General features: G+C 56.7%; 1 protein-coding gene across 1 annotated transcript; it reads right to left on the bottom strand.

Annotated features, from left to right (window-relative positions):
- Positions 1–434: 434 nt before the first annotated feature.
- Positions 435–21,328, bottom strand: PADI6 (peptidyl arginine deiminase 6). Its single transcript, XM_059137847.1, has 16 exons — positions 21,219–21,328; positions 20,326–20,509; positions 19,027–19,099; positions 16,839–16,906; positions 16,070–16,184; positions 15,155–15,280; positions 10,770–10,948; positions 10,439–10,542; positions 6,957–7,068; positions 5,609–5,716; positions 5,243–5,397; positions 4,411–4,567; positions 4,166–4,289; positions 3,120–3,190; positions 1,893–2,054; positions 435–867 (listed from the first exon to the last, which is right to left on the bottom strand). Exons 1-16 carry the CDS (start codon positions 21,308–21,310, stop codon positions 622–624), a joined length of 2,076 nt encoding a protein of 691 aa, XP_058993830.1. The 5' UTR covers positions 21,311–21,328; the 3' UTR covers positions 435–621.
- Between the last annotated feature and the right edge of the window lie 4,822 nt (positions 21,329–26,150).

Below are 26,150 nucleotides of genomic sequence, written 5' to 3'. Positions count from 1 at the left end.
TGCCATCCGCTCAGGGGCTGGCCGACAGGTGGAAAGAGGCAACTTCAGGTCCCGGGGGGGGCATTTCTTCTCTCCCGGACACTTGAGGTTAACAAAGGTACCCCTCCCCACCCTGGCCCGCCCCGCACCTACTGTATCTTGTCCCTCTGACCCCAGAGAGGCTGGTTGCCTACAGGGGGTGATTTCTTGCTCGCCTTCCCCAAGCCTGGAGGCTGTCCCCGTGCTCAGGCGTGTAGACCCAGCATGTCAGAGGGGCTTAAACTAGAAACGAATTGAAGGAATCTTGAGTCCAGCCTTGTCCCTTCCCTCATCCCTGCTCAGGTGGGGCAGCCCGACCCCAGGAGTCCCAGGGCCTCCATTTTTCCATTCTCAGCTGTCCTCCCCATCCTCAAAACAAGGCAGCTGCGACCAAAATGCACTGGGAACACCTAGGACTTTAATGGATACTTAGTAACCACCTCTCAGCTGAGGACCTTTTTCCAAGGGGGTTCGAGCACATTTGAGCCGCGTCTGCCGCTGCCTCAGAATACTTTGAGGGATGGGCATGGCTTGGGGGAGGGACAGGCAGGCCATCGGAGTGCTGCAGAACGCGATGACTGGGCTGTTCGCGCCGGGCCAGGGCTAGGCTTGGGGCTCGGGCACCATGTTCCACCATTTGAAGGCAAAGGGCACCCGGCGTATGTTGGCGCAGGCGCAGAAGTCCCCGATTTCAGTCAGGTAGCAGTCGAAGTCCTCGATGAAGGTGCACTGGAAGCCCAGGGGCTCTAGCAGCTGTCGGATCTTCTCTTCCAGGCAGCAGATGCCCTTGATCTGGGGACCAAAAGGCTTGGGGATGCCCAGATTCTTGTCCATCACGATCATCTGCAGCTGTCAGAGAGAGGACGGGCCAGGCCAGGCCGGGGTGGGGTCTGAGCCGTGGAAGAAAGCCCCTCGGTGGTCAGGGTCGACCACACTCAGCAAACACAGGGCATCTTCTCGAGCTCTGCCCCTTGTGGACACCAGCCGACCTCAGCAAAATCCAACTCCCTTTTCCTCAACCTTCCCGCGTCCCTGACGTGTCTCAGCAAAACCGAAATCCCGTCAGGCCACCGTCTGGCTCTGCAGACCTCCCTGGTTCCTTCCCCTACTGCGTTCCTCTTGCTCTGGACAGGAAGTTAACTTCACACTAATCCAGGCACCTCTTCTGGAACGCATTTCCCTCCAGCTCTGGCAGTTGACTTGTGTCCATTTCTCATTTTTAAAAAAAAGATTTTATTTATTTATTTGACAGAGATCACAAGTAGGCAGAGAAGCAGGCAAAAAGAGAGGAAGAAGCAGGCTCCCTGCTGAGCAGAGAGCCCGATAGCGGGGCTCGATCCCAGAACCCTGGGATCATGACCTGAGCCGAAGGCAGAGGCTTTAACCCACAGAGCCACCCAGGCGCCCCCATTTCTCATTTCTTAATTCCAGCCTCTTTTCCTCAAACACACTATCCCCCCACCACCACTGCTCCCCAGCCCTGCTCCCAGGGCCACATTGAAACCGAGGGCTCCTGGGTCTTCTAGAATTAAAAGCTACCCCTGTGTGACTAATGAATGCAGGGTCTGTGTCCCTGGGACTCAAGAGAGGGTAAGCAATGACCCCATTTGTGAGGTGGGCATGGAGCATCGCTCCCTCAGGGTTGAGGCTGAACCCAGAGGCTCGTCCATGGCCACTGCTTGGCCTGGGACCTGCTGGCCGGGTCTGCTCCCCGAGGCCGTGTTCCCTGAGCGGGGAGGGGAGGACTTGACCTCCCTTCTGCAGCCACTGCTGTCTGCTGTGCCTGAGGCTCTAGTCCAGCATCAGGGAGGTCAGGAGAGCAGCCAGAGTGAGCAGGGCAGCCCCCCACCCAGCCCAGCCCCTGCGTGCCTCACCAGGTTAGGGAAGTAGGGCCTTGCGAACAATTTCGCGGTCTGCTCGTTGGAGGGGACGTTGGTCAGCTGCTCCAAGCAGAAGAGCTGCGGGACGTGGACGATGTCCTCCTCCCCCAGGCCCAGCTCCTTCTTTAGGATGTCACGGTTCAGGTTAATGCACTTCTGTGGGGCAGGAAGGAGACGGGAGTTGGTGGGGAGTGGAGAAGCCCAGGGTCATGGCCTGAACGCCCCCTCCCCCCCATCTTCATTCTGCTGGCAGGCATGCCCTCTCAGAGGGCACACAGGTCCCTTTGGGGTTGGGGAAGCAGGGAGGGGAGGGCTTGGAGAAAAGGCCAGGATCCCACAGCTGGCCTGATGCTACTGTAGCACGGGGCGTTCATGTGGCCCTCAGTCCTGGCCAGAGTGGAGGAGCCGGGCTGGGCCAGGCCAAGGCCAGAGGAAGTCCGCTGTGGGCACACTACTTCCTGCCTTAGGAAGGGACCTGAGCAGCTGCTCCCACACTTACAGCACGTTCTTGCCCTGACCACCTGTTTCCTGGGTCTTGATAATAAGGCTCATGACCTCCACCCCAGGACAGGAGTCACTGGAGCCAAGATGGTGTTTGACCCCTACCTGGCCAGTACCACCCTGTTGTCCCCGGAGACATTCCCTGTTCAGCGAAGGTCAGCACCACTGCCCAGAATGCCCCTGGGTGGGCATACGCTGAGAGCCACCGGGCCCCAGGGAGTGAAGTGGTTTGTGCCATGTGACCTTGGACAGGTCCTTGCCCTTTTCCAGACTTGTGCTCCCCGCTGGAATCTGGATAAGCTCTTTCTGGGAACTCCTAGCCAGTGATTCACGCCGAGGCCTGAGGTGCTGAGTGGCCTAGAACACAGCCCATGGGCCACTCCTGGAAGCATGGAGAGGACTCTTGTCCAAGTCTCTGGAACTCAGAGCTTCCTAGGGGAGTTGGTGGGAGGGGGCATCCTCTATTTTCTGGTCAGACGCCAGGCGACTTGAGTGGCCCAGAGCCTGTCTTTGGGGGTCAGACCCGCTTCCCCCTACTCCTAGGCTTAGGTTCAGACCTGGGCTTGAAGGCTTGGTACCCACCTATGCTTCAGGGGGTGATCAAGGATCATAGTCCCTTTAATGATGCTTGGGCTAAGTAGCTGCTCATTTAGGACCTTCTGAATTGTCCATGCCTCCCCCCACTTTTTGGAGATGGTCCCTCACGCTGTTGGCTCCTACCTCTACATAGTTGTTCTGCTTCCTCAGGTTCTCATCCGTTAGAAGTTGGTTGATGGTGCTGGCCTCCCGCCCTGTAGGCAGAAGGCAGGTGCGGGGCAGGACTTGAGGCCGGGGAGCAGTTCGTCCCAGCACCGGGCCTCCTGGCCTGTGTATTGTTGCCCCTGGTGACCCTGACAGGTGACCTGGCCAGTCTCCAGAGACTACCTAGGTCACCTGTCACCTCCGGGAACTGAGGTCAGGGTCCTTCAAGCCCACGGAGGACTTTTGCTGCCCCCCAGCCTCTCTGGCCCTGGTAGGAAGGAAGGCAGCTTGGAACAGGTGAGCGGGCAACTCCAGCCGGCACTCCCCTCTCCCCTGGGCGGCTCTATAAACCACGTGACCCAGACCCCTCCTACCTGGGGCCTTGACTAGATTATTTAACTGTGTGCCTCTCAGTTGCTTTGTCTTTAGGACAGGGATGGCCCGCTCGGGACCCAGCTAAGGTAACAGGGTCTTTGGCATGTGGGGTGTGAAATGTGGCTTGTGCTAAATATCACCTTCTAGAAGAGCTCCTGGAACCCTGTGACTCACAGGCTTCCCGGTGACCATGAAGCCGCACTTGGAGAAGCAAGGGGGCTAGAGAGCTTCCCAGCAACCCCTCCCTGGCTTCCCACAGACTTTCAAACAGGACAAGTGTGCCCCAGACACACCATCTCCGCCTGTCCTTATAGGTTTTCCACAACATGCCCAGGGCACCCAGGAAGTCCCAAAGCTCAGGTACTTGACTCCATGTTCCCCAAGTAGGTAGATGTGAGGGTTGGTGACACCTGGCTTTGCTGCCTCATCTCCCCAAAGTCCCCTTCTTATACACTTGACCATCTTACCCCTCTGGAACCCCTAGCATCTCCAGAATAGCCCTGGAACAAGATGGTCTCGGGTGCTACACATGAGGCTTCTGTGCTGCCCTGGGACCCTGCACCAGGAGGAACAATGGCCAACCGGCGCTCTAGAAGGGACATCCGGGAGGAGGAGCTGGTGTCTGCTCTGGTGCTGGGGGCTTCGCTCACCGTTAGAAAGGAGCTGGTCCTCCCGGACCTCTTCTAACAGAGTCACGTCTCCGTATCCCTCCTTCTTTTTCTCCTCGAACAGTCTGTAGCAGGAGCTGGGGCTGGCCAGGAGCAGCCGGAAGCCCTGAGAAACAACTAGGGTCAGATGCTCGCTTTCCTTCCAGAAGCTTCTAAGGGGCTTTAAAAGGGAGGGAGGGGAGGGAGGGGAGGGAGGGGAGACCCCCCCGCCCCCGTCCGCCACCAACCTTGTCTCCCTCACTCTTGTCCTGCGTGGGGATAAAGCAGAGGAACTCATCCACGTGGCCAGCCATCAGCCAGTCTGAGAAGAGCTCGACCGGGGCCTGGACTCGCTGGGCGTAGAGGAAGTCCCGCAGAGCCTTCCCCATGTCTCGGCCCTCCTTGCTAAGGGAGACACGGAATGACCAGCCTTGAGCCAGCACAGTGTGGGTTGGCCAGCTCAAGATCAGTCTCCCTTGAGCTAAACTGGCTGTTCTAACCGCTGGGCTCAAGGGACTAGTCCATAAAGGACGGGCTGGCTAAGAACCACTTCCTCTGGCCCAACTCTGGACAGAGCCAAGGGATTCCAGCTAGATCGGCTCTGAACCCTGGGGCACAAGTAGCCCTTGGATTTAGGTGAACTAATTGAGCAGCCTTCCAAATCTGAAGCCAGGAGTCACCACTTGAAAGGATGAACAGTTCATCTGCTTTTTCTACCTGTAGTCTTCTGTGACAGTCCAAGACTCAAAAGTCCCGTCTTGCCAACTTAAATAGTCCAGAGCAGGGGCGCCTGGGTGGCTCCGTGGGTTAAAGCCTCTGCTTTCAGCTCAGGTCATGATCCCAGGGTCCTGGGATCGAGCCCTGCATCGGGTTCTCTGCTCAGCAGGGAGCCTGCCCCCCACCTGCCTCTCTGACTACTTGTGATCTCCATCTGTCAAATAAATAAACAAAATCTTAAAAAAAAAAATATAGTCTAGTGCAGGTGACCTGCGGAATTATGCAGGAGTTGGGGAGGGGGGCGGTCCCTTCAGTTTGAAGGCAGCTGGTCCCCGCTGGGCCCCGCCTGGCCTCTTGCCTCACCTGGGGTAAAAGGAGCTGCCGATGAGGATCCTGCCTAGGGGGTACTCTTTGCCTTCCGCCTTCACAGGGGGGGACACCATCAGGTTCCCAATGGAGTCCATGCTGGCCACCCTGTGGTCCTTGGTGTGTTGGATCACGTAGCCAACCCCTGGGCTCTGGAAGGAGACCCAGTGGGGCAGGGCTGTTAGGAAGGATGGGCTTTAAGCCCCAGTCTTAGCCCTGATCCAGACCGCCCAGTAGATCCCCACACCCCCTGCCCCCAGAGGCCACTGGGGCCCTCTCCCCCTTGGAACCCCATCCCTCCTGGGCAGCTGCGGGGCCTGACAGGTTAGATGGAGTTTAGATCAGCCAAACCGAGCCCCACACCAGGGAGTATTTCATGGGGAAGTCATCCAGCGTGAGGACCCGAGGGGTGTCGAGGACCAAGGAAACCGTCTTGTGGGGAGCCTGGGTATAACAGAAGGCCATCTCGTCCTGGAGGGGATAGGAAAAGGAGTCGAGTCACCTGGCACCATCACCTGCTCTCCTGCGTCTGGCTTGCCGGTCACACCTTGCACACAGGCCACCTCCAAGGGGCAGCGGGGGGCTAGGCAACAGGAACCCCCTTCTGTCAACTCCTGCCCAGCCCTTGGAAATCCTCCGCTCAGGCATCCCCTTCTTTGGGGTTTTCCAGAGCCGTTCTCCTATGTGTCCTGCTTACAAGCTGCGTCACCGAGATCCTTCCTTCTCTTCCCTCCCGCACCCTGTCTGTGAAGGAGCCTTGGTGGTTCACGGTGCAGGCGGACTGCCCTCCCTCACCATTTGGAGGAAGCCACCGTGCTTGCCGTGACCGCAGCCCCCTGCGGCCAGTGCACTTCCATCCTCGCCCCTGCCTAGGACCGGTTCTCTAGTTCTCAGCCAGAGAAACCTAAATCAGAACATTTACGTCTCACCTCACACCTTTCAACATCATCCCACCTTGTTGTGAACTCGTTTCTCTCCCTTACCTTGGCTTAAAAGATCCTGAGTCTACAGTCTGGCTCTTTCCTCCCTCTGGCCCTTCTGCTCTTCCTATGCTCCAAGGACACCCCCCATGAGGCGCTTCACATCAGTTGTGCCTCCCCCCAGAGAGCTTTAATGTCTAATAAACAGCCAACCCCCCATCTCCAGATCTTTGTATGGCCAGCTCGGTTTCCTGAATTTGAAGCTTTTCCTCACCACCCAAAACGGCCTCGTTTGGGCAAGAGACTCACTATAGCATCTCTCTGTCCCAGCACTTAGAGCCCCATGTCCTGCTAGCTAGCACAGGAGCACGACCCGTCCCATTGTCCTGTGGCTGTAGCATGTAGACTGGTGGCCAGTGCGTGGTCTTTGGGGAGAGGAGAGCCCCAGACAGCAGGGCCCTGCCGGGTTGACCTGGATGCTGTAGGAGGAGCCCTGCCCCAGCAGCCAGGAGGAGAAGGTGCCAGACCGTTCGCACCTGGGCGCTCTGTGGTCTCGAACCCGCGCATTCTGGAACAGGAGGGGAAGCTGGACACTAAGCTCTCTCTTAATGGCTAGGACTTGGGCAAGCCCTTCCATCTGAGCCTCTACTGAAGTTCTAGAAACAGACACCTCTGGTTTGTCTGAGCTTTGCTGGACAGGTTGAACAGACACGTGATGCTGGGCACGTGCACCACCTGCAAGGCTCCTTGCCCCTCCCCCAACCGGTGGATCTCCCCAGGTGGGGTGTTACCTGGAGCCACCTGCCCAGGCGGTTGGGGTCCTCGTAGACAGATGCCACCTGGATGTTGCTCTTCTCGCTCAGCTCCATCACCGTGTTCGCAAAGCCTTCGACCTGCAGCTCTCTGCCACGGGAGAAAAGCCAGCCCTGGGGAGGCCAACGGGGCTCCCTCCACCCCAGTCATGGCCTCATTCTTCCAGGGCCGGGGGGCACCTCCTTCCAGTCAGGAGAGCTCACGCCCCTAGGCCCGGGGTAGGCAGAGCTGCTGTGCCCCGATTCTCGGAGCACGAGCTGGTACTTAGAGTGGGTCTCGCTCAGCAGCACTCAGCACACAGCAGAGTCGAGAACTGCCAGGGTCAGCCCCTGCTCTGCTTCCCTAGGACTCTGCTTTGTCCCCAGCCTGCGGTCACACCCCATGTGTGCCTTCCACCCCGCCCCAGGCTCTCCCACCTCAGCCTACCCAGAGGGGCTCTTTTTCTCCTAAGAAGCCAAGCAGCCAAGTGCCCCCCACCAGCCCTTGGGATGGCCAACAAGGTTGCCATATTGGTATGGTTGGCAGGGGACAGGGGCAGGTCTCTGACCCTGGGGATCCTCGTGCTGTTGGGCATAATAGCAGGCTTATAGGACCACGATGGATGTCTGTTCCATATTGGAGATGAACAGATGTGTTTGAGGCAGGTACTAAGACCACTCATTTTATACACAGATCCTCAGGAGTCGAATGCAAGCAAGGTCACACTACTGGGAAGTGTTAAAGTTAAGACTCGAGTCTTCCAGGTGTCAAAGTTAAAACTCAAGTCTTCCAGGCCCAAGACTCCCTTTGTTATTCTGGGCCCCTAAAGAACCTTACTTCTCCAGTCAACACAGAGAAGGCTGCAGCTAGCCAACCAGCCTGACAAAGTCTGGAACAGTCCAAGGATGTGTGCTGGTGGAAGGTGAAGCTGGGTCAAGCTGTGCCTGCATACCACCTCTATGGGGGAGTCCTAGGAGACCAGTCATTCAACAGATGGCTGAGTGAAGAGGACTCTTTAGATATAAAAGACAAGGTAGGGGCGCCTGGGTGGCTCAGTGGGTTAAAGCCTCTGCCTTCGGCTCAGGTCATGATCCCAGGGTCCTGGGATCGAGTCCCACATCGGGTTCTCTGTTCAGCAGGGAGCCTGCTTCCTCCTCTCTCTCTCTCTCTGCCTGCCTCTCTGCCTACTTATGATCTCTGTCAAATAAATAAAATCTTTAAAAATAATAATAATAATAATAATAAAGACAAGTAGACGGATCTGGTGTATGGATTATCTGTTCTTGGCAGTCCGTCAAGCTCTTTCCCTTCTTATACTGAAACCCGGTGTTCCTCTGGGGACCCTTCTCCCTGGAAGCCCTCCCATAGAAAGGCTATCTTTCTTCTATCTATCTTTCTTTCTTTCTTTCTTCTATCTTTCTTCCCTCAGTGGACCTGGAAGAGAGTAGAGTTCCCCTTCTTGCACTACCTCCAAGATCCCCATCTGGCAGCCAGTTCCAAAACCTCCAGCTCTGGCTCCAACTCCCCCTTGCTGGGACCCCTGGTCCTCAGCTGCTGTCAAACCCCATCTTTCCAGTTCTTGGCCTTCCTCATTTGGCTTCATGATTTTCCCCTTGCCCCTTTGCTTGACAGAACCCCCATCCTGGTTAGCTCACTTCTACATGTCCTCTTCTCTCGAACTCAAGTTACCAGAAATAGTTGGCGAGAAAAGCCCCTGGGGACGAGCTGAACTTGTCCTTAGCACCCGACAGCCGTCCTTCTCACCCGTCCCTCACCCGCTTGCTCTGCTCTCCCTCCTGGAGCTGTGGTTGAGCAGTCCTCCCGCCTATCAACAGGACCTGTGCACGCAGCCTACCAGCGTGGCTCCTGGAGTGGCCTTTCCCTTGCTCGGATTTGACCTGCTCTGCTGGATCATTAAGTCAGCCTCATTCACGGCTTCCCACTTTAAAAAACAGCCCGCCCTTGGCCGCACACCCCCGTCTTGCTTCCCATCTCTGTAGAGTTTTGCAAAGGACTCCCCTTCCCGTTCGTCCCTCTGTGCTTCCGAACCCACCAGGCAGGATTTCTCGCTGCACAGTGAGTGGCCTCCATCTTGCTAAACCCAAAGGGCATTTCTTTCTCCTCTTGGTTTCACACAGCTGGCCCCTCACCTGTTCTCCCCCTACCCTTAACCTCTCTCTACTCTCCTGGTTTATTAATCAAACCTCCTCTCCCTTCCCATTTGCCTCGCTATGATCTTGTCCAGAGCGGAGCATTGGATCAACCCAGAGCTCACCGCTCAGTTACCTTTCCTGGGTTCATCACTCCTCAGAGGAGCATGGCTAGGCCTGGGCTTTGAACGTGCTCCACCCGCCAGGGGCACCCAGCCTCATCTTGAGCTTCCCGACTGTCCATGGAGCTCCAGAAGTTAAGAGACCCAGTGGGTCGCCCCAGCTCTAAGTCTCTGGGACCAAAGCAATGACTCTATCCCAAGTCAGCAACGGCGCCCCCATTCACCTTGCTGCGGACCCCAGACCCAGGGGACAGTCTTGTCTCCTGATAGCCCATGCATCAGCTCCCCTGGCCCAGGGAGAGGAGGTCTGCCTTCAACACACCCCTGAACCTAACTGGGCTCCCACCCCGTCCTGTGCGGCTGCTACCTCCAGCTTGCGCCATTGCAACAGCTGAAGTGGGTCCTGCCTTCTGCTTGTGCCCCTGATTTTCCAAGTGGCCGGAGTGACGGGTTTTGCCAGCCAGGGTCCTCTGTCTTCTCCTCCATAGGTATTTGCCCACCTAGCTAGGACGCCATGCCTGGCTTCCCTGCAGCCGGGGTGGCCCTCTGCAGGCCATGAGCACACAAGAAGTAGTTCAGAGACTTCCAGACCTCAGTGGCGGCACAGGACAGCTCTTCCTGACTTTGACTCTCCTGCCTTCCTAGGGCCTGGGACATGGACACGGACATGCCCGGGGCCCATCCGTCACAAAGATGGGAAGGCATCAGCAGAAGACTGAAAGGAGCCAGGGCTGCTCTGTGACTGAACAGTGCGGCCCTCCTACCTGTGGGCATCTAGGCGGGAAACGGGGTCTGTTCCAGCTCCTGAGGCCCTTCTGCGTGGGTCCTGCCCTCCTCCTCCTGGCTCCTACTCCTGCCTGCCCTTTCCTGGCTCTCTGGGCCTCCCAGGAGCATGGGCCGGTCCTACCCTTTCCATCCTCCACCCCGCTTTCTAGCACTGGCCGATACTTGAAGCCATGGTGTCGTCCGCCTCCCCACGAGAGCCGGGGAGGGAGGCTCACAGTCACGGCTCAGTCCCCGGCACTGTTCGTGTTTAAAAAGGACTCCCGCAAGGACTTCCTTGGGGATAGGACTAGACAGCTCAGGCAGGAGGAGCTCACTAGACTTGGGGAGGAGTCTAGTGATCTTGACCCCTACCTCCCACCCTGCAGACGGACCTGGCACAGAATACCAGGAAGAACCTGGCACAGGGACCCGAGGGTCTCTTACCTGCACAGGTAGACCTCTAGAGGCATCTGGGTGCTGGGAGTGAAGACACAAGGGGCCACCCGGAACACCACCGTGTCTTTGTATGCCAGGGTCTCTGGAACTGACTGGAAAGTCACACCGGGTCCCGTTGGTGAGCCGGTTCCACGTCGCCCCTCCCCCCCAGCCTGTGCACCCCTGCCCACCTCTGGACCCTCCCCTGTCCTCTGCCAACTATTCTCCCACAGGAGGCACAAGACCGAGACCGTAGCTCTGTCTGCACCAAGCCTGGTCTCCCCCCATTGCTGCGCCACATGAGAAAGGCTTCCTCCCCATGCGGCCCCTGGGAACATACCGGGTCTTGCGACTCTTCCAGCAGGGAGACAGAGTAGGAGACGAGGCCCGAGAAGCTGGCAGACGGGAACTCCACAGCCTCCACATAGAAGGTTTCCTTCAGGGGGCTCTCGAGGGGAGTGAGGGTGTAGGTGGACCGGCCAGGCCCCAGCAGTAACTCAAAGGTGCTCGAGCTGTCTCCTGAGGACAGAAGGGACGGGCCAGCTGCTGACATAGCCCGGTGCCCATCTCCCCCTCGGACAGTTGGGGTGCCGGCTCGTTCCTCTGGGCAGAAGCCAGGCCGGGAGCTTCAGCCGAGGAGGAACGAAGCTGGCTTTTCTGTCCCCGCATTTCTGGTGTGTGGGGCTTAGGGGACAATCAAGTGTTTGTTCACAAACAAGGGCCAGAGCTCAGCAGCGCTGTTCAAAGACCTAGCACACGTATCACAAGGTCGGGGCTCGGTTGAAGATGCCGGCCTTCGAGGCTCCGGCTCCGGGGTGAAGGCCAGAGGCAGCTGGCCCCATTCTCGGACCAGCTTTGGGGAGGAAATCCTAAAGAGCCTCGAAGGGGAGAAGCAGCCAAGGTGGGCTTGGCAGCCTCGTCTGAAACAGCAGACCCTCCTTGAGTAAGCGGCAGGGAGGCTTCCGTGGGAACAGCCTGTCGGACAGGGCAGGCCTCGGATGGTTTCCAGAGAAGCTCAGGAAAGCTCCCATCTGCTGTGCGGGTCCCAGTACCCTCAGGCTTCTTGGGGGTGTGAAACAGAAAACCACACACAGAACAGAGAAGTTGACCACACCCTGCGGTTATCTCTACTGAACTCTGTTCACTGTCCGTTTGCAGAGATGGTCCTGACCCGAAGCCACCAAACTTCCCCACCTGACCTTCCAGCCACTCTCCTTGACCTTCTGACCCATTCCCAGCATGGCCACGCTGCCCTGATGGCCTCTAGACTCCAACTCCAGGAAATCCCAGTCTCGGTTTCCCTGGGTCACCAAGAACCATCCGGGCACCACATGCCTCTGCACAGCGGGGGCCAGCTGCCTTGGCCTCGGACTCCACCACGCCACAGATGGCTGCCGAGGTCACTGCCGTCCCCAGGACAGAGGCACAGCTCTGGTTCACTGACCTCTTACTCTGGGTGATGGCACTGCGGTGGCCTGCGTGGTGGCTGTGCCCCAGATACTAGCTATGGGGCACTCAGCAAGAAAGCCTTACAGGCCTGGGGTGCCAGCTGCGGGGGACCCCAGCTTCTGCTGGCCACGTTTGGGACGGCTTCAGCTAGGACTGCCCCTGGGGACTCCTGCCTCTAGTCGGCCTGAAGGCTGCCCTTGCTGGCCCGGAGCCGGGCCTCAAAGGGGCACACCTGGACAAGGTGGAGCCTGCCACCAGGACCCCCAAAGCGGCCCAGCACAGGGACACAGCCCTTCCAGCAGGCTGTGCAGGTTCACAGCTGCCTGGAGCATCGCCGGGTTCCCAGCTGCCACGACTAGACTGTGCTGGACACCGCTTGGCGCCCCAAGGACGTTCAGCAGCTTCAACTGCGCAGGGCCCTGGGCTCCCCATGGCCCCTGCATATGAAGGTGATGCTCCATGGCGTGGTGGGGCTCAAGAGGGGCCCAGGTCTGCCTGCTGCGGGCCCTTCCCAGCCACTTCAGTCCTTCTGTGGCTGGCTGGGGGGTGGGAGGTCTCTCTTCTAGCTGTTGGTCTTTAAGCATAGCTGATATTTGGTTGTGGCTGTCCTATAGGCCAGGAAGCGTGGCGGAGGCCCGCGGACTCCTATGCACCCTCCCCACATTTGATGCAGGTGCTGTGACTGTCAGCCCCATTTTCTGGGTAAGGAGGGAGAACAGTACCTGAGCTCCCAGACAGGCTCTTCCTGCCCGCATTCCTGTTCGCACTCAGCTCTTAGCTCCCCTACCCTTGAACTCAAGCCACTCCCCAGCCCCTGCTCGGTCCCTGGCTGTCCATCCCTAGCAGACTTGGAGAACAGGGAGTGAACTTCCCCTTCTAGAGCTGGGACCCCAGAACCCAGTCAATATGGATGTGAGTCGTGCTTTCTCCCTACCTGCTAGGACCATGAGGGTCTGTCCTCAATACTTCTAGCTCATGTCTTCATCCTTCAAGAATCCTAATCCCTTTGAAGGTCACGCTAGCAGATCACGCCACCTGCCCCCATCCTCGCTGCGCCGTCCTCCATAGACTGTTCTAGCCCTGGTCCGTCTTCCCCACGATTGTGGTCATGGCTGGTCACACCATAGCCCAGCCCAGCCCATCCAGTCCGCGCTGTTCCTTGACCTCATTGCCATGAGACAGCCCTGCACCACCTCAGACGTGCCTCCCCGTGCTCACGGCCCGGACGTCCCCTCCACACAGACCATCTGCATGTTCCTGCCTTTTTAGGTCACCTACACGCCCACCTCCATGATTCTTCACCCCAGCCCCCACCCTGCCAACTCCTCCCTCTTTCTGCCCCTCCCCTCCCTTCCCATTCCAAGAACTACGCCTGCTCTCTTGCACACACGGCCGGTCCCTTCCCACCCCGAGGCCTCAACTCCGAGTAAGCCAAGTCTGTGGAGCACTTTCGTACCCGAGCAGCCAGAGGAACCACAACGCTGAGAGACCACACTTAGGAGGGGACCAAGCCTCAGAGCTGCTGTCACCGCGGCTCAGGAACACGATGGTCACACTCCTGTCTGTTAGTGATCCCATTTCCAGGGTCCTCCGAGGAGGATGTTCTCCTCCCTAGTTTCCTCCTCTGAGTTGCTCCCTCACCCCCACCCCTGCTGGACCCCACCCCCCACATAGATGGGCTACGTTCATCTCCAGTCACTCCCTGCTCCCTCCCAGCCCCTAGTCACCATCTCCCCACGGTTGCCTTCACAGCACAGTCGGCCCACGAGCCCGTCCACGGTCTGTCCGTTTCACTTCCAGCCCCACATTCTTACCAAATTCATGAACGACGGGCATGTTGAGAACTGCGACATTACCGCGGATTTGATTAGCCTAACAACAGCATCAGCCCCGGCCCATCGCGGCCCTCATGAAAGGCTTCCTTTCCTTGCTTTCTAGAACTTTCTCTGGCTTTCTATTTCTCTGCAAATCTCCCCTCAGACTCCTTTGCTAGATCTTACAAAGCAGCCTGCTTCACAATCACCCGGAGGGCTCGTGAAAACACCGCGTGCTGTGTCCCCGCCCTGTATTTGTAGAACTTAAAAAATTTTAAGTTTAAACTCTACCCCCAATGTGGGACTCGAACCCACAACCCCGCAATCAGAGGTCACATGATTCACTGATGGAGCCAGGACACCTGGTTGCCCTGGATTCCTAAGTTTTTCAATTTTTAAGTAATCTCTACACCCAGTGTGGGGCTCAAATTCATGACCCCGAGATCAAGAGACAGAGCCAGCCAGGAACCTTTAAGTTTTTTTGAGTAAAAAAGCCCTGACAGTTGGACACGGGTGATGAAGTACACCTTTAGCAAGGTACACAAGTCATGGTCTTGGTTATCCGTCCACAAGGGAACACACTGGGCCAGAGCATCCGCATGGCCTGAAGCTGGCTTAGACCCAGCATACAAGTGGAAGCCCCTGAGCACAGGTCAGGAAGCAGCCGAGGCGTGCTCTCCAGGACTGGAGACCAGGGATGGTCGTTCTAGAGCAGAACCTTCCCTAGTCACCCAGTGGAAGCTGAACTTGGCTTCTCAGAGAAGGGAGCCTACTGGCCCATGCCTCCAGAAGCAACGTTAATGTCAGTTTGATGAATACAGAGGCACTGAATGCTAAGTCAGTTTAGTTACATCAAAAACTTGTTCGTTTGAGGACATTTTGCTGGACACGCCCAGTTCTGCTTTCTGAACCAACAGCCCTTGGGCCTTTATCTATAGGATAGGAACGTGCACCTGCCTTCCAGGTTGGTAGGGCTACAGACGGGCAGGGTGCGGTGTGACGCCAGGGACAGACATGCGGGCACAGCTGCCACGCAGCTCCTTGGCCTCCGAGTTCTGGAAACTCAATCTAGTGGGGCCTTGTAGAGGAGTGAAGACGGCCCGTCCCGGCAGGAGTGATTGGGAGAAGAGCTTAGCGGGTCTGTATAAGGCAATAGCTTTCAGCCAGTATGCATTTCTTGTCTCCCAGCCGTGAAACCTTGCTGGACAGGCACTGCTGTCATCCCTGCTGGGGAAGTGGCTTGAAGGGACACTGACTCGCCCACATGTATAGCCCGAGGAGAGGGAGATGGCAGCCGGAGGGTCTCAGGGACACAGGTGTGGCCCTACCAGGCCCCGACCTGCAGCCCCCGGTCCCTGCACGCCTCCAACAAGGTCCCTGCTGGGAACGACCTGGCCTCGGCTCCCCCCTGGTGCGTTGGAAGAGAAGCCAGAGCTGGATGTGGTACAATCAAGAAACTCACTTTGGGGCCGGTAGACTCTGGCCTTCTCTGCCTCTTCCTCGGAGGTGTGGAGAAGCAGTCGGTATTTCTTTAAAGCACAGCTGGGCCCTTGAACATTCAGGGTCATCTGGGACAGACTCTGTATTTCTAGGCAAAAGGCAAGATAAAGCCAGTGCTGCAGGGGTGGAGGGAGGAGGGGAAGGGGCTGTCGGGCCAGGGCTGGGGCTCCTATATCAGGGTCCTGGGGACCCTCTGCCTTCCGCTCTGGCCCAGCCCTGCAACAGGTCTCTGCTCCCTGCTTCCCCACATGGCCGCGGGCAACTTGTCATCCTGGGGTCTGCCAGGAGTTAGGATGGCCGTGACCCCAGCTGGGGCCAGTACACAGCCCCTACAAACTGAGAACAGGGCCTGGCACGGTCCGCTCAAGGAGGGTCCCCTGCCAGCCTGGGTGTGAACCAGGGCATCCCTTTATACTGCTAAGACCCAGAACCTTGGTGCCAACCACAAGGGAGGACCAGATCCAAGACTGCTCTTGCCTAAGACAGTCGGGGCTCCTGGCCCAGGTCACAGGAGGGTTTTTTGGAAGATGCTTGCAACCCTCGGTTTGGCCTTCTCATCTAATGTGTGAAGCCAGCTAGATCATCCCCATTTTACAGATGGGAAAGCGAGACCAGGGAAGTTAACTTGCTCAAGTCCATAGCCAGGAAATAAGGTTGCTATCCCACACCAGGACCCATGCTGCCCCCAAGCCAGAGCCATGTGGACTCTTTCTTCCTAGTTATAAGCTTCAAGCCTCTGACAAGAGACTTTAGGCTCAGAGTGGGGACACCCTTGCCTGGCATCCATGTTTGCTGGGGCTGTGGCAGCAAAGCCCAAGGGAGAGGTGGGTCCCAGGAGAAAAGCGGCAGCAGTCCCAGGACAGCAGCCAGTCCTCACCTTCTGGAAGGAACACCTTCGTGGTCTTCTCATCTACAATCTGGCCCTTGTCAGCAGGGCTGCAGTTCACAAGCAGGATGGCACCCCAGCCGCTGGGACCCCAGACCCAGTTTTTCTGCAAAGACGACAGGAATGTTGACTCAGGAAGAAGCCAAGGAAATCCTGCTTTCCAGATGCTACCCCACAGCAGGAGTGGACCTGAGGCTTTACAGGGGGACTGGGACCTCTTGGGGAACTCAGGCACTTAGAAGCAGGCAGCATCAGGGGAGTGGGTGGAGAGGCAGAGAGGAAGCTGGGTCGGGTCACGGCTCCCCGCCTGATTTCAGTGCTGAGCCGCCCGGTCCCACACAGGGGGCCTGTTCTGGTTCTGGTTGACTGTACAACCAAGCTAGGATGGGGACTTAGCGTCACCAGACATTCCAGCTTTTTTTTTTTTTTTTGAAAGAGCTAGACATGGACTTCTGTTTTTTTTTTTTTTAAAGATTTTATTTGACAGAGAGGGCTCGAGCACAAGCAGAAGGAGTGGCAGGCAGAGTGAGAGAAGGAGTGGCAGGCAGAGTGGCAGGCTGCGCAAGGAGTCCCATGCCCGCGGGGCTTGATCCCAGGACCCTGGGATCATGACCTGAGCTGAAGGCAGACACTTAACTGACTGAGCCCTGCAGGTGTCCTGGACTTTACCAACTTGGATTGTGTTGGAGCCATTGGACTTCGAAGACACTGTGTGATCTAGACAATCTGTGGGCCCGCGCCCTTCCCCGGGCCGCCTCACCTTAGCCTGCTTGTCACTGGTCATCTGGACCTGCCCAGTACGGTAGATGTCCACGTCCAGGGAGACCACTGAAACAAGAGAGAAAGTTTCCACCACCCACATCTGCTGCACGGAACCTCGGAGTGCCAGGTAATCCCAGCAGTGCCCAAAGCTGGGATCAGGGATGCCCAGCCTTTCAGGCATGCTGTCAGCTTAAAAGAAAGGTCCTCTGAGGCCGACTGCTTCTCTGAGGGAGCCTGGAGAGGACCAAGTACCCGCGTGTCTCCCCCAACCCCCTGGGAAGTCACAAAACCAGCCAAGGTGGTCCTGATCCATCTCGTGCCTCTTGGACTACCCAGGTGACACCCCCCAGAATGAATGATGTTCCTAGTGCTCTGGAAACCTCCTGGTGCTCTAAGACTTAGGAAGGGCCAATCCACAGCATCTCCAAGCCTCTGAGAGCAGAGGGATCCAGGCTGGGCTCGAGTATCATCACCGAGGCTCCTCCTACAGTCTCCACACTCCACCTTCCACTCCTCCCCACCGCACGCTGACCACCGTGCAGCTTTGCCCTGGCTTTATTTTCGTTCACAGAGCGGATCACCTGATGTGCTCTACCCCAGCTGGAATGCCAGGGCCAGGAGAACAGACCACAGTCGCCGTGTGTACTTAGCCCCTGGTCAGGGATGCTCAGGGACCAGATCCCTGCTAGGAATCAGGTACAGTTCTGGGTCCTAGGGACATGGCAGCGTGTGAGACAGGCTCGGTCTTCTGCAATCTTGGGGATGGGAGTGTGAGGGCGGGCACGCACACACACACACACACACACACACACACACACACACACACACCAGTGGTAAGGGGTCAAGAAATGAGTAAAATGCACATTATATCTGATGGCAAAGTGTTTAGGAAACTAGGAGGGGCTTGGGGGGGTCGTTTTAATTTTAGACAATCTGAAGTCTGCTAAAGAGTTGAAATATAAACAGAGGCCAGAAAGAGGGAAAAAAAATTGGTGTTATTTTTGGTAAAAACAATTAGAACAGGAAGTGTGAAGTGGTAAGTTCAAGGGCCCAGGGCAGAATGAGCATGGAGAAGAGAAACAGGCCACCGGGCAGAGGTAGACACCCAGCTCATGTAGCTTTTGTGAATAAAAGGGACGCCAGCTTTCGTGTGACTATGCAGAAGCACCAGAAGGCTCTGATCTGAGGAGACATTATCAGATAGCCTTCTGAAGACACGCTGCTCTGGGAGCCAGGTCAGGAGTGGACAGTAGAACAGGAAGGCCAGGGTTCCCACCCGGGGAACCTGTGCAGTGACCCAGGTAGGAGAGGATGGTGGCTCAGATCAGCCAAGAGCAGCCAAGGTGGCTCGTGGATGGATTCCAGCGAACTCTGAGGAATCAGCAACAAGACATAAGGACCGACAGGGGTGGAGGGAGAGGGAAGAGAAACCCCCAGGGTTTAGGCCTGACTGGCTAGAAGGGAGGACCACAGTCCACGGCGATGGGAAGACCACCGGGAAGGTAGGTGCTAGAGGAAAAGGAAACCGATCTGGGTCCTCTTACTCTGCCACCATCTTCCCAGAAGTAGAACCAGTTCCATTCGGGATATAGTAAAGATGGAGACGTTGGTTAGACATCCAAGAAGTTATGCTGGGGTCAGCGGATACCTGCGTCAAGCTTGTGGGAGAGGTCTGACTGGAAAAGTTTGGGGGATCTCCTTCAAAAAGTTTGAAGATGATCCAGAATCAGGTTTAAGAGAACAGAGGCTCTCTCTTGTTCCTTAAGACAGTAGACAGCATAGTTTGCTCCTACTAAAGGAATAGAGGTTCTGGCTTGTTCTGGAATGATCCAGAAAAGGAGTGAGGAGAGGAGTAGAGGCTTCCTCCATCATTAAGTTGAGGAAGGAAGGTTCTGAATCAGTGGGGAGAGGACGGGATGTGAGAAAGTGAACTTTGCACCAGACCCACCATGGTAACACGGGAGGCAGAATGCTGGTTTGGCCGAGGGTAGGCAGGCCAGACAGTAGAAGCTCAGGGAATTTCCCATGCCTGTGCTCAGGGAATGAGGTCAGCGGTGAGTGAGCGTGGCTGGAAGGGACTGTGTGAATGGGCACGTTGGGATGGCCCATGGGAATGGGTCCATCCAGGACCCACAGGAGGGGTCTTATTGCCAGGAGAGCCCCTCCCCACCCCCCAGGGTACTCACCGATGCCGGTAAGGCAGAGGACAGCCGTGGCCACAGGGACATCCTCATCAGACAGATAGTAGGAGACGGAAACCTGTGGAGACAGCACCCAGCACCCATGGGGGGAATGGCGGGGGAAGCAGGAACGGGACCTTGGGCTAAGCACCCACAGCCAGCCATTGGACTTCAGCCTCCGTTACAGCTTCTGCTGTCAGCCAGGGGGCTGGGGGGCAGGGTCCTCCACGTGCTGGCTGTCTCCGGGGCAGAGAGCACTTCTCGGGTCCTCTGGGCTCAGCCAGGATGCGTCACAGCTGTGAGTTTTCCCTGGGAGCTGCGTCGTGCTTCAGGGTGCCCTGTGCCTCCTAGGGAGGGGCCACTCTGGGCAGAGGGCAGCAGCGGACGGGTACTGCCCATCGGTCTCTTGCCAGTCACCAGCAGACCGTTCCAGTAAGTTTTGCCGGCCGAGTGCCCTGGTCCTGAATGGGCCTTCATGTTCTCACTTCCACTTCACAGTGGAGTCAGCTGGACAGCTGAGCCGCAGAAGCTGGGCTCCCCCGGGGGCTGACTTAATTGGCAGAGGGTGTGGTCTGGGAGGTGAGTGTTAGAGTCCCAGGTGGTCCCAATGACCCTGTAGGAGCCATCAGCGGCGGCCCTAGAATCCCCCCCAACAGCAAACCCGGGAGCTGGCTTTGCAAGGAGGTCATCCTCCTGCCACCAGCGGTGCCCCATTAGGGGGACAGCTTGCCCAGGAGAAAGAACACGGCCTTGGGCTCAAACTCTAGATCTGCCCCCACTAGAGTCACATTTTTCAGGTTGAGAAAGGTCATCCTGTGCCTCAGTTTCCACGTATGGAAGATGGGGGTAGGGCTGACCTCTTGGAATAGAACCCCAGATACCCAGGACACAGCATATGCATTTACTACATGGTAGCTCCTCAGTTTCCTTAAGCTCTCCACACCCCGAAGACCAGCTTTAGCCAAACAAGGCCATCTGAGTTTTGCTGCTAAAACCTTTGAGCCAGATTTGCAAAGCAGCTTGTTGGGAAGCTGGCCCAGGATCGTGGTCAGCAGCATGGGGAGAGACAGACGTGCTGGAGCTGGAGCCGATCACGCCCTCCCTCCCCGCTTGTCTGCATCCTGGGGTCACCGAGCGCCCCCCTCACAATTCTGATGCAAGCATTGAATGGCAAGCAAAACACCTGCATGGTTCACAGACTTGGGGCCCCAGGGAAACACCAGCTCCCAGGAGGGAGCCCCTAGGGGTTGGGTTGACCCCTCCCCCAGCTAGGGGGTTCTCCCTCACCTCCACGCCCAGGCTTACCTTGTCACCGTCGATGGCAGAGCTGGGGGCGGTCATCTTCACCAGCACGTCTATGGGATGTGACAGAGGCCACCGGGTCGGGGCAGCCTCCTCTCCACTCCCTGCCTGGACTGTGTTGGGGACATCCACCAAGACCCCCGGAGAGCCACTGACCGTGAACGACTTGCACTTCTCCGGGGCACACCTGGTTGGCCCAGCAAGGAGACAGATCTCAGGGCACAGGAGTCTCCATCCTTAGACCGCAGGGCAGGTGGCTTGGTGGGGCATGAGCTCTGACCATGGCTCCCCTTGGGGTGTTGAGCCAGAGGCCAGCTGGCCAGGACAGGTTTGTGGACCTCCATCTTCAGCCTGTTCCTGCCTTCACCCACTCCAAGGAGCCCGCCAGTGAGTCTCCAGAAATTACCAAAGCTACATCTTATTTGTAAGCCCGTGGAGGGAGGAGCCGTTTGTATGAGCCAGAAGGGATCCCCATAGGGGGAGAAACAGGACCCGAGCCTCGGGAGGTCCACGTGGTGGCTCTGGGGAAGACTCAGCCTCCAGAACAAGACTCCCCCTCCACTAAGGCTCCAATTTACAGGAGCTCCCCCCCACCTTAATTAATCCTCATGGCCTCCTGGAGAGCCAACCTCACCCCTGCTTCCCCAGTAAGGGCACAGGATCGGCAAGGCATTGTTTCTCTAAGGTCCTACAGCCCATACGGGGATGAGGCAGGATTTAGGTCAGAATCCTGCAGCGTCAGGATCACAAGGCCCGTAGAGACCCCAACCAGGCTCCTGGAGATGAGGCAAGAGCCAAAGGTGCAGAGAAGGGCAGTGACCCCCGCCTAGCCTAGGGGTACCCCCGTACATGAGGCAGGCACCTGTCCCCCCCAGCCAGAGCCCCCAGCTCCTCACCCATTGATATCCAAGCAGATGTCCGTGCCCAGGACACACAGGGCATGCACCGGGCTGTCCAGAGACAAGCGGACGATGCTCTGGAAAGACATGGCGCGGCCTTCTAAGCCGTCAACCCTCAGACCTGCAAGACGACCCTGACTCAACACAGCAGCCTCACATAAACCCCAGGGCTCACCTGCGTCCTCCCCTCTTATGGGCTCAGGGCCTCCCCAGGCCACTCCCTTGTTAAGGAGGCTTCAACAGCTGCCCAGGTGTGGCTGATTTTCTCCATTGAGACTTGCTGGGGTCGGGGGGTGGCATGGAGGAGCAGGTGGGGTCCAAGCCCCGTGGCTCCTAAACAATCAGGCAACTAGTTCCTACAGATCCAGGGCCTCTGAGGCCGGCTGCTTAGGTCTCTGGCCTTGAACTAGGAGCAAGAGGGGCTCTGGGGAGCTCGGGCCGGGGGCAGGGGTGAGGGTAGGGGCAGGGGGCTGGGCAACCTGGCCATGACACCGCAGGACTAACTCGGCTGCAAGCTGCTGTCAGGAGCAAATATCTACAGAGGGTACATGGGGTTTCACGCAGGAGGGCAGCGCGCAGCAGCATCGCCAGGCACCGGGACCTCAGCCCTTCCAGAAAATTCCCAAAGTGAGCCGGGCAAAGTAGCTGGATCAGTGGTCCTCGATGCATGGTGGTTGCAGAAAGGATCAGGAGGCTTGTTAACATTATAGACTCCTGGGCCTGGCCGGTCTGGGGTGTGGTCCAGGTGGTGGGGTGCTTCTTGTCCTCAGGGGTGGCAACAACTCCCAGAGGGGGCGGGGCAAGTATTGCTGGAATGAATGAGCCGAGGAGTCCCTGCTGAGCCGGGTTCAGCAGCTGCCTCCCATCGTCCCTGAGCTCACGGAGCAAAGGATGAAGGATGGCTCCCGCACCAGGGACCCGCCAGCTAACTCTAAAGCAGGGTTCATGACATGGTTTAAGTGAGGGTCTGTGGTTAAGTCTATCTGTTCTTGAATAGGTACCACGTTCACAGGGTCCCGAGTTCAAAGGGGGGTTTGCAACAGTGTCCCTCCTGCTCTATCTCTCACCCACCCAGTTCCTTCTGGAGGCAGTCAGGGGCATGGGTTTCTTCAGTGTCTTTCCAAATAAATGTGATGCTTGAGCAAGCAAACACCATGCTTATCCTCCCTCCTTATTTTTATGTAAGTGGCAGCAAATGCTACACAGTATCTATATCTTGCTGTTTGCATTTCATAGTACAACTTGGAGAGAAGTTCATCCTGGCAGCATGTGAAAAGCGTCCTTATCCTTTTTTATGGCTGCTGGAGCCTCCCAGCAGAGCCACACTGCGATGGGTAGAAATATTCATTTTCAGTCTTTGACACTGACACACGACGAGGTGGTGTGTAACCAGTGTGTAACGGCACAGGGGGCGTAAGCTGGTCCTGCGTGAAGTCTGCTCGGTCAGCCAGACTTGTTAAATTCAGGACAAAAAGTAGAAGTATCCCTCCCTGGAAGCATTAAGCATTCAACGTACCTGTTGGGGTGGCTTTTCTTAGGAGGCTCTTGGAGATTATGGGTCAGCCGGGAAGACCCGAAAAGCCCTTCTGTTTGGGCTGAAAGTGGCAAATATTGAACAGGTGGGCCGTGCTCAGCACACGGCTCACACACATGCCAGCCGGAGGTGGGCCGGAGGGAGGGGGTGGTCGGGCTGGGAAGGGGTTGCTGAGGGCTGGGTTCTGGCTTCTGGAGCCAAACAGTCTGGGAGCTCTGTCCCCCTTGAGCTCGGACAGCCCTGCCTTGTGCAGGGTTCTGAGCACACGTGGGGAGGACACTCTCAACCTGGGGGATGGAGACCCCTCTGGGCATGGATGGGATCTGGAGGGATCTAGAGTGGGTCTTGTTCCCTCTCCAAGGGGTTTCCTGTTCACCACTGAATCCCCAGCACCCATAAAAGAATCCTGAACATAATACATGCTCAATAAATTCTTGGGGTGCCCATGATGACATGACCCCGTGACCCTCAAAAAAATGCCTCTGTGGGCTTCCATCGGGCTCTCCAATCAAACTAAGAGCTTTGTGACCATGAGGCAAGTTTACTTAGACTCCCACAGGCCCGTATGCTCTCATTGTAGACGGTGCCCCTCAGCCGAGGACTGTAATTCAGTAAATTTTCCTCAGTTTTTGCACAATCAGCTCTGTGTACCTTAGCCCTATGCAATGTTATCTGTCCCTACATCTCAGTCTTTACTGATGGATTGATTTGAAGATTTATTTAAAGATTATTTTATGGGGGTGCCTGGGTGGCTCAGTGGTTTAAAGCCTCTGCTTTCGGCTCAGGTCATGATCCCAGGGTCCTGGGATCGAGCCCCACATCCGGCTCCCTGCTCAGCGGGGAGTCTGCTCCTCCCTCTGTCTCCTGCTCCCTCTGCTTGTGCTCTCTCTCTGGCAAATAAAAGAGTAAAATATTTTTTAAAAATAAAGATGATTTGTTTTAAAGAGAGAGCAGGGGGAGGGGCAGAGGAATAGGGAGAGAGAGTCACAAGCAGACTCCGTCCTGAGCGAGGAGCTTGACCCGGGGCCCGATCTCATGACCCCAAGACCACGACCTGAGCCGGAACTAAGAACTGGTACTCAACTGACTGCACCACCCAGGGATCCCTTTATCTCAATTTTGTAAAAAGTTAAGTCTTGTCCCTTTCCTGCTAGGGTTTAGTGCAGGTGCAGCGCTTCAAGCTGTGGCAAAGGGATGCCTCTTCTTTCTGCTGCAGCTGGACACGGTGGTTCCTGACCTGTGGGAGGTGGACGAACAGCCCCTAAAAGACGTCAGGTTCCAACCCCTGGAACCTGTGACGTCTCACACAGGAAGTCTTTGCACAGGGGACCACGAGTCTTTGAGATGGGGAGATCATCCCAGATTTCTGAGTGGACCCTAAAAGCAGTGACAAGTGTCTTTATAAGAGAAGCCAAGGGAGCTTTGCCACACACAGAAAAGTAAGCAAGGTGACCCCAGCAGGTCCTGGAGGTTACCGGCGGTCACCAGGAGCTGGGAGAGGTGAGGAGTGGACTCCTCCCGGAGCCCCCAGAGGGAACACAGCCCTGCCCGCCCCTTGATTTCAGCCCCCTTGAAACTGATTTTGGACTTCTGCCCTCCAGAAGGGAGAGAACAAATTTTGGTTGTTTCAAGACACCCGGTTTGTGGTAACTTGTTATGTACGGCAGCTACAGGCAAGTAACTGGTGACTGCCGGGGAGGGGAGGGGAGGCAGCTGGAAAGTTCTTGTTTCCCGGGGCGCTGTCCTAGGACGGTTCTGTCTGCTCTGCGGGGCTGGCAGCACTTCCAGAAGGTGCTTCCTCGCACTTGGGCTTCCCCAGTCCTTCACAGAGGCTCCTGCCCTGTGTGTGGGGAGTGGGTCCATGAGGCTCCCCTGCATCTGTCTTGATGCCAAGGCTGCTTCAGTCACCAGCTTGTCCCTTGGTCCATCGGCAGCTCCTGTAATCTAGCAAAACCTCTGGCTTCTGCATGCTGAGCCGGGTAGCTGTCCTGTCGGTCACATTCAGGGATAACCTCACACCAACGCCCCTCTGGGCACAGTCCACTTTCTGGTCCACAAAAACGGCTCCTGCATCTTTTGCTGCAGCAATCGTGAAGGGGAAGCTGCTGACTGTCTTCGGAGAAGCACGGTTTGACCCAGGTTTTTTGGATCCTTTTCTCTGTGGTCTGTGGACAGAGGCTTTGGAAGTCCACTCTTTCCACCATCACATGCTGTCCACGACCAAACGGAAACAGTATCTCTGGGTGTTTTCTGAGCATCACAGACTCTATGGGGCCAAGGTCTGCTCTTCATTTTTAAAATCTGAAGGCAAAGGCGCCTGGGTGGCTCAGTGGGTTAAGCCTCTGCCTTCGGCTCAGGTCATGATCCCAGGGTCTTGGGATCCAGGCCCACATCGGACTCTCTGCTCGGCAGGGGGCCTGCTTCCTCCTCTCTCTCTGCCTGCCTCTCTGTCTACTTGTGGTCTCTGTCTGTCAAATAAATAAATAAATAAAATATTTTAAAAAAATAAAATAAAAGCTGAAGGCATCAGATTTCATTATCTATAGAGGAACCTAAGTCTCTGTGTCATGGCCATAAAAGAAACCAGACACAAGGCACACAGAGGGAGACAAGTGACTTCATCCCATAAACACCCCCCCACCCGGCTCCTGCTATGGGCCACACCCAGCTCTAGGTAGCCTGGGGACAGCATCAAACAAGCTCCTTCGCGGGGCTTGGAATGGGAACCACACATGTGAGGGACACAGAGAATTCGCTGGTATCTGGATGGATCTCACAGGGCAGTCAAATCCTCACACTCATGCCCCGTCGTGTTCTAGCACTGGCCGTCTGTTGCCTTTTCCTCAAAGGACAGCATGAACAAGAATGCAATTCCCGGCCCCACCTTTCCCCTTGGAACTTTGTATGCATCCCTTTGGGGTCTCCCGAGACGTCCCAGGCGGACGTGACTGTCCCTGTCACACTGCCTGCTGAGGCGCTCGGAATCTGGTATGCTTCCTGTATATTTCTTTATCATGAAACACACAGCTGAGGTGTGTCTTTCACACATACATGTGAGCGTGAATCATCAGACAGGCGACTGTATGTCCCGGGATGCTCTCCCGGCTGGCTGCAGGGGAACCGACGTCAATGCAGCTTAGCGGAGAGATGGGCCGTATCCTCGGGGCTCAGACCTCCTCCTGCCCCCCTACCCCCAAAGTCTCCGTGGGAACTTAGAATGAGCTGGGCTCAGATCACAGAAGATTTCACAGACCAAATATTGACCTGGGAGGAAAAGCCACACGTCGTAACACTGACATTCAACACATCCTGTAGCATCTTCCCGTTGGTAACATTCAATCTGACCATGACAACGAGGGAACATACGAATGATAGCAATGATAGTGTGACCTCCC

The sequence above is a fragment of the Mustela lutreola genome, chromosome 10 (assembly GCF_030435805.1).
Source record: "Mustela lutreola isolate mMusLut2 chromosome 10, mMusLut2.pri, whole genome shotgun sequence".
Classification (NCBI taxonomy): Eukaryota; Metazoa; Chordata; class Mammalia; order Carnivora; family Mustelidae; genus Mustela; species Mustela lutreola.
The sequence above is the reverse complement of the archived record's forward strand: the minus strand, read 5'-3'. Positions and strand labels throughout refer to the sequence as shown.

Excerpts from the sequence above, each read along its gene's own strand:
- PADI6 (XM_059137847.1), bottom strand. The coding sequence starts at position 21,310 with ATGTCTTTCCAGAGCATCGTCCGCTTGTCTCTGGACAGCCCGGTGCAT. Across the intron at positions 19,100-20,325 it reads CTGCCATCGACGGTGACAAG|GTTTCCGTCTCCTACTATCT; the intron begins GTAAGCCTGGGC and ends CTGTCTCCACAG. Across the intron at positions 3,191-4,165 it reads GGACCAGCTCCTTTCTAACG|GGCGGGAGGCCAGCACCATC; the intron begins GTGAGCGAAGCC and ends TTCTGCCTACAG.